The 7879-nt window shown below is 44.1% G+C and overlaps 1 protein-coding gene across 1 annotated transcript in view; it reads left to right on the forward strand.

Annotated features, from left to right (window-relative positions):
• Positions 1–6758, forward strand: part of RERGL (RERG like) — a 232941-nt gene extending 226183 nt beyond the window's left edge. The window contains exons 6-7 of the mRNA XM_089689092.1: positions 1629–1765; positions 4472–6758. Coding sequence (XP_089545218.1) covers positions 1629–1765; positions 4472–4748 — 414 coding nt within the window. The 3' untranslated portion in view covers positions 4749–6758. The remainder of the gene's footprint in view (positions 1–1628; positions 1766–4471) is intronic.
• Positions 6759–7879: the final 1121 nt, after the last annotated feature.

Below are 7879 nucleotides of genomic sequence, written 5' to 3' on the forward strand. Positions count from 1 at the left end.
TTGGTGGAAATCAATGTGGTGAGAGGGCTTCCCATGCAGCTCTGGTCCAAACACACTTTAATGTGGGAACAGGCATGCAAGGCTCATAGATGGTCTGCAGGGATAGAGGTTGATGCAGATAAGAGAACATCTTGCAATCGGCAGTGGTACAGTCTGTGCACTGATTGTGTGGGAATGCCAGACAGGACCTAGAAGTCAGATCTGGCAAACAGGTTCCGAAGAAGCAGACAAAAAGACATAGTCTGGCAGCTGAAGTCGAGGTCATACATGGTCAGACGACAGGAGAGGCAGATGTAGTCAAGAGCTAGGCCAGGGTCATACAGATGGGCAGAGGTAGAAGGAGCAGAGTCTGGAGACAAGCTGGATCAAGCACAGGAGATCAAGGAGTGAGGTCAAGCAGCAAGTTGGGGTCATGATTAGGAGAGAGTCAGACGATATCCAGAAACAGGCCAAGCTGGTAACAGTTAGTCGGGCAGCAGGGTAACCAGGAAGCACAGGAGTAAGGACCTCCTCTAAATAAGCAGCTTGGCACCATTCTAAGGATTGGATGTGCACAGGCTTGCACCAATGCATGCTCCCATGAAGGGCTTCTGTTAGAAACCATGGGGTCCCTTACAGCCAGCCTGACAGCAGGGCCCTCCCAAAAAAGAAAATCAGTTTACTATGCTTTGGTTATGAATGAACACTGAAAGTGATCAGTACTGTTCTCTCATTGTGTTCATTCAGGGAAAAAAGGGCTGGTAAATATGACATATTTACTGGGCAATTCCTCCACTCTCCATTCTGAAGGATCCTATTGTGTGCTGGCAGTTGCTGGTGGAGAAGAAGAGAGGGAAGCCAGTAGTACTGCGGGAATGGGGGCACGCAGAGGGGCCTGGGCAGTAGAGGGAAACATATGGTGCACAGGGAGGGTGATGGGTGTTGCAGAGGGGCAGTTACTGGAACCAATTTCCTGTATGGCTCTGTTTGCAGCAGCTGAGAGCCAGCGGGAGCGGGGGGAGAGGAAGCCAGCTTATAGCTACTGCAGAGAAAGCCATACAGGGGATCGGTTCCAGTAATTGCCCACCCCTCCCCTTACTGTGCCCATCACCGTCCCTGCCCACATCTGAATCACCCAGCTGCCTGAACCCCCCTGCTGGCCTGGGCCCTGTACAGGAGGACTGGTGGTGCCCCCTTATCCATGGGCCTGCTCCCATGTGCGCCGATGCGATGGCACAAACTATGTACTGGCATATGCACACCAGCGTTAGCTGTATGAGTACAGGTTCCCTAACACACTAAATTACTGTACAGTTTGTCTATTCTTGTAAATTTAGCTTCAGTGTCAATTACAATCACAGTGCACTTACTGTACTAATTACCAATGGTCACTACCAACTGTCACTAACTCTTCACACTTTCTGTCAGACAGGGATGATGACATCACCCCAATATTGAACAGACAGAATACATGTGGCAAGCAGGGTCAGTTATACACTCTGTTATTGACCAGACTCAGAGTTAGGAAGCAAACCTGGAAGTAACAGGGACAGATCAAGTGCATCATTTTCCTGCTTGTTCTTGAAAATCCATTACCATGATGAAGAGTAATAGATCATTCCAATCTGTCATTTCATGTGAATTAAAAGAAGCTGCCGATGAGCGAAGAACTGAATCGGGCGGATGGTTTCCTGATTGTGTATGACATCAGCCAAAGATCGTCCTTTGTCTTCGCCAAGACTATAATCTCCAGCCTTCGCGAGGCCAATGTCAGGATGTGTAAGAGGTAATGGGAAAGCAGGACAAGGGACTATTCACTGATCAGAGTCTATCTGGATGTCATTCAGACTGTTGAGACAAATACTGAGCATCAGGAATGTCCATGAGGTCTACTGCAGCAATCGATTTGTTTTCCTATCCAAAATTATGTAGTGCCACGGTAGGCCACTAGAGTTGAATTTAGTTCTTGACCTTCCTGTAACCAGGGAGAGGAACAGTCATTTAGTGGTGTCTGTTCTTGGTGCTGCCGGTGCAGGCTTGGTTACTGTCCCCTGCATCCCACTAAGTTATGGCATACAGTGGGTGGAAGAACACAGAACCTGGCCTGCATAATAATTAGAGATGAGCGAATCGAACCTGGCGAAGTGGAATTTGTTTCGAATTTTAGGAAAAATTTGATTCGCATCGAATCCGAATATTAGCAAACTTCGGATGCGCGAATCGAATTTTTCCCGATCTGCCAATTTTCATCCCTTCTACAGCCGGCAAAAAGTGTCCCTGCAGAGAGCTCCGCTATTTCTGACAGTTCTCTGACAGTTCCTTCACATTTACAGCGGTTGAAACATTGTATCTATTTGTTTCCATTTAGGATACAGATGTTTTTATTCGGAAACAAATAGATACAATGTTTCAACCGCTGTAAATGTGAAGGAACTGTCAGAGAACTGTCAGAAATAGCGGAGCTCTCTGCAGATACACTTTTTGCTGGAATGGAATTCTTCTTCATCCTCATCCTACTTCTTCTTCTTCTTCATCCTCATCCTACTTCTTCTTCTTCTTCATCCTCATCCTTCTTCTTCTTCTTCTTCTTCTTCTCATTCTTCTTCTTCTTCTTCTCATTCTTCTTCTTTTTTTCATTCTTCTTCTTTTCATTCTTCTTTTCATTCTTCTTCTTCTTTTCATTCTTCTTCTTCTTCTTTTCATTCTTCTTCTTCTTTTCATTCTTCTTCTTTTCATTCTTCTTCTTCTTCTTTTCATTCCTCTTCTTCTTCTTTTCATTCTTCTTTTCATTCTTCTTCTTCTTCTTTTCATTCTTCTTTTCATTCTTCTTCTTTTCATTCTTCTTCTTCTTTTCATTCTTCTTTTCATTCTTCTTCTTTTCATTCTTCTTCTTCTTCTTTTCATTCTTCTTTTTATTCTTCTTCTTCTTCTTTTCATTCTTCTTCTTCTTCTTCTTTTCATTCTTCTTTTCATTCTTCTTCTTCTTCTTTTCATTCTTCTTCTTCTTCTTTTCATTCTTCTTCTTCTTTTCATTCTTCTTCTTCTTCTTTTCATTCTTCTTTTCATTCTTCTTCTTCTTCTTTTCATTCTTCTTTTCATTCTTCTTCTTCATCTTCTTCGTCGTGCCCCGTGACTGCCCAAATGAGTGAAGTGTGCGGTGATTCTAAGATCGACGGCACTCATCTGCATGTCATACTGACTGACAGTATTATTTCTCTTCCCCAGCAGACTCCAAGGGCATTTAAATTAAAGGTACAGTGTTCTGCACTAATATAAAGGCTCTCTGAAGCCTAGAAACCCTTTTAATAAGTTAAATTCGCAGCGAATAAATTCGCATCGAATCGATTTTCTACCGCAAATTCGGCGAATCAGCCGAATCGAATTTTTGAATAATTCGCTCATCTCTAATAATAATGCCTCTTCAGCCAATCCCTGGTCAGTCGAGTGTGTGACCAGCAGGGGGCTGAGAGGGGTATAAATAAGCTGGAACTCAGAATAGAACTCTTGTTCCTGGAGGAGCATAACCCAGCTTGAGGGCTATGGCATCCTGGGGAGAATACCTGCAGCTGCAAAAAATCCTTTTTGGGGTCCCAGCTTCTGTTTTAACTGGGGGACCTCTGGCTTCATGAATATTTGCCAAAATATCATCTATAGATCCAGGACACAGGCAAATCAAGTACAGAAACTGACTCATATTGCAGGCGGCAATACAGTATTCAGGGCACAGTGAGTACCAGGCTCTTGGACTTGGAAACTTTCTTTAGCATAATTTGGGAGAGCTTTTTTCAGTATATTCAGGACGATACTCCTGTTGAGGAGACTCTGTTTAGTACAAGTTTACTTTTGCCTTAAAGGGGTTTCCCTTACCCTGAAGGAGTAGATCAGTTTTAGTGTCCTATACTACAATTTGTTGCAGTTCACTGGAGTATCCCGAGGTTCACCCTCAACCTATCCCAGTTCTTTAACATAATAAAACCAGAAAAAGACATGTGCAGCCTGTTCCCTGACTCAAGTGACTGAACTACCGTGTGCCTGGGTGCTGTATGCCTATCAGGGAATGGAACCTGGGACCAAACAGCCAGACCGGTCCCAGGTCTGCACTACAATTATTTTGTCTAGGTGATGCAGACAATGGTGACTCTTCAGTGTAAAAATGTTGCCACCCAATTCCAATGATCATTCTTGTTCTCTTATGCTTTTCATTAAACCTATAATCCAGCATTATCACCAAAGCTTTATATCTGACTGGAGTTTAGGTTTAAGCTGACCAAAGTTTCATGTATACATGAGAAGATCACAGGTCCCCATTAAATAAGCCCATATATGTTCTTCATAGCAAGCCCAAACATATATAGCTGTTATGAGGCCTTCATAATATATGTCTGAGCACAATATACACATACCCTTTATTTGTACGTGTTTGGGTTATGCTGTCAGTGCTTGGGGCCTCTCCACCATATTTTCTTTGATATTGTCATGTTTGCCGTTGCAGAGACACAGAGGCAGGGCTCTTCTTAATCGGTAACAAGCAGGACCTGTGCCACATTCGGGAGGTGCCACAGGAGGAGGGGCAGAAGGTGGCCTTGGAGCATCGCTGTCACTATTTTGAACTCTCTGCAGCTGAACAATGTCAGGAGGTCCATGCCATGTTCACTACCATTGTCAGAAATATCATCTTACAGAGCAAGATGAAAGACAAGAGGCGTCCAAGTGGCTCTATGGCCAAACTGATCAGCAACGTCTTTGGGAAGAGGCGGAAATCCGTCTGAGCAGTTTTCATGGCATTTATGAATAGGAAAAAATATTTGTTTATTGCTTCACCCCTCTATCCCACCTCTGATTCAACACCCTTATACTTCATGATAAGTGGTTTGAATAACCATATAATATATCTCTTTACCAGGGGCAGACTGACCATTTGGAAACTCGGGCACTGCCCGAGGGCCCGGGGTCAGTAGGGGGCCCTATGAGATGCCCCTGGTACCTTTTTCATAGGCTTTTTTGAGTTTGGGCAAGGACACAGGGGCCCCATGATCCCCTATTGCCCGGGGGCCCCATGAGTTGTCAGTCCGCCCCTGCTCTTTACCCATAGTAACAACTCCACACTCCCCACACACTGCTGAGATACTAAACACATGTTAAGAGCTGCTGTACGGTGAAAGGCCTGAATAATATACATCAAGGACTATACATCTTATCTCTGCCTGATCAGATCTCCGAGGATATTGCCATGTGAGGGGGTAATGTGTCTTCTTTTTTTCGTTCACATTTGTAAATTTTGTTGTATATATGTTGGTACATTAGATTCCATTCCACAAACAGAGAGCAGGCTCACCTAAAGGGATCCCCCTCTTCCTCAAAGTACAGCAATACACCGGAAGCCCACATATCACCTTAACAAGATTGCCGAACATTTCCAGTGTGTCCAGGGGCGGACTGACCATTTGAAAACGCGGGCGCTGCCCGAGGGCCCGGGGTCAGTAGGGGGCCCCATGAGATGCCCCTGGTACCTTTTTCATAGGCTTTTTTTAGTTTGGGCAAGGACACAGGGGCCCCATGATCCCCTATTGCCCGGGGGCCCCATGAGTTTTCAGTCCGCCCCTGAGTGTGTCTGCACCAAATTCCAAAAAGCAGCAATGGAAGTCACTCTGCTCTGTTTGAAACTAGCAAAATGAAGAAAAATGCACAAGGGCAAGGCAATATACAAAGGAGGTGGCTTTCTCTAGGTGAGCCTGCTATCAGTTAGGGCATTGTTATACTGTATAAGTCTGAGAGTTGGCTACTATAGTTTTGAATTAGGGACCCCGTGTTTTAGACATGCCTCAATGCAGCAGTGTGGCAGTGGCTGTGTATTTGCAGATTTATGCAACAAAAACCTGTTTTTAACCTGAGCAGATGAAACTGGTTTCATTTTTTTATGGCCAGCTTTATTGTGTGCTAAGGTTCCCTTTTGTATATTCCCTTGTCCATATGCTCCTTTCCTTTTTTTTAAACTAGTTTTAAACTGATCAGAGTGGCTGCCAGTGTTGCTTTCTTGTATTTGGTGCACACTCTGGAAGTCTTCAGTTGCTTTGCAAATGTGATGCCTGGGCTTCTGGTGTTTTGCTGTATCTTTTACAAGAAGGGGCTGCTGCCAGGTGAGCCTGCTCTCTTGGTATAGAATCTAATATACTAACATTAGATTCAATAGAACATTGGAATTCTTTCAGATGGCCCACCTATGTACCACCCCATCCTAAACAGGGGCTACCAGTAAATTTAGCTTTGCTGGGTGATAGGTAACCTGACTAATTTGTAGTTTGATCATTTGGGCTTCCCCTAACTTCAGTGTAGCTGTAGTTCCTTTTTTTGCCAGTAGGTGCCACTGGTACCTCTGGCATTAGTATGATGAGCTACAGTGAAACTGGGTTATGAATATGCATACTTCTCCTAGCCAACCAGTAGGAGCTTCCTGGCCACTGGTGCATGCTGGGAGGGAGTAGAAGTTACTTTATCATAGACTGAGAACTGTGGGGAGCCTGGGAAAGTGTGAAGATGGACTCATCTGGTCTTTTTCTGCACTTTACTGTAAATTATGGTTGCTACTGGAGACAGCTGTTGCTAAGAAGGTATAGAAAGCTGGGTACAGCTAAAAGGCTGTTTTCTGTACCGCAGTCTATTTTTGGTGGAGTCTGCTAGCCTTTATGTCTGCTTATTTTAGGGTGCCCTGTGTCTTTACCCCTCTCTCCCTGAAATTTCTTTGAGTGAGCAATAAACACTCTTTTTGTTCTGTTTTAAAAGTGGCTGGCACCCATCTTTTCACATCCCAGGATTCCTAGCAATCTACATCCTGAGGTGAAATGTCAGCACACCCTGTCTCTGGGGGTCAGAAGGCGATCGGGATTAGATTGTTAGATCCTGCGCACACTGTGACAGCTTTCTGTGTAATAAACACCTGAGAGTCCACAGCAAGTCACTAGAACAAGTATATTGTATAAATCTTGGAATATCACTGCACTGAGGACTCTGCCCTGTATCTGTGTGTCCTGCATGCTGGATTGAGTATACTAGGGATACCAAGAAAAGACTCTGGATGAGGTCTGCATGAAGCAGAAAAAGACACTGAGAAATGTTCTTTAGAAACTGATGTCAGAGAAGAGGTGGAGAAAGAGTCCAATTTCTGCAGGAGGGCAGGAGAAAAGCACAAGGAAAAGCAGCTGATGAAACAGAGTCACTGCCCTGTTCAGAGACCTCAGGAGGCAACTAGACCTGGAGAAGCGAGTGCCTGGAGGGGGATCTCTAGACAGGCAGCAAGGGTCTTACTCTCATTGTCTGATCTGATCAGCAGCTAGAAATAAAGAAGGATGAGCTGTCCAGGAAGAAGTGTCATATTGAGGAGCTGTGTAAAATGATGGATCCAATGATATTCCTGCAGGAATCAGACACAGGTGATTTGCGTGATACTGAAGATGGAAATCATAACAGCGAGAAACCTCATAAATTCCTCCATGCCAGAAGGGATGTGGCTGGGATCTCACAAACATGTGTAGGTCTATGTAGAGATAAATGTATGCTACTATATACAGGAACTTGCAGAAGTATTGCTGAATCTACAGACAGCAACTATTTTACCACGCCTTGTCAGATGGCAAGAAACTTACAGCCATTGTAACTAAAGGGCAACATAAACCACAAGCACCAAAACGAATCCAATGGTATCCTAAATTATTTAGCATGTAATCTCTCCTCAGGGCAGAATTACTGGGAAGTGGATATTAGGAGATCAGATGATTAGTCTATCGGGACTAGACAGAACAATAGTCCAGCCATCGAGGGGAGCTTGGAATTGATATCAGTGTTATCTACTAATTACTCCACCAATAAAGTCCAGGTATATCTGAATTATAGCAAAAATAGAATA

This window comes from Staurois parvus, unplaced genomic scaffold (assembly GCF_062004578.1).
Source record: "Staurois parvus isolate SC_StPar_1 unplaced genomic scaffold, SC_StPar_1.0 ptg000469l, whole genome shotgun sequence".
Taxonomy (NCBI): domain Eukaryota; kingdom Metazoa; phylum Chordata; class Amphibia; order Anura; family Ranidae; genus Staurois; species Staurois parvus.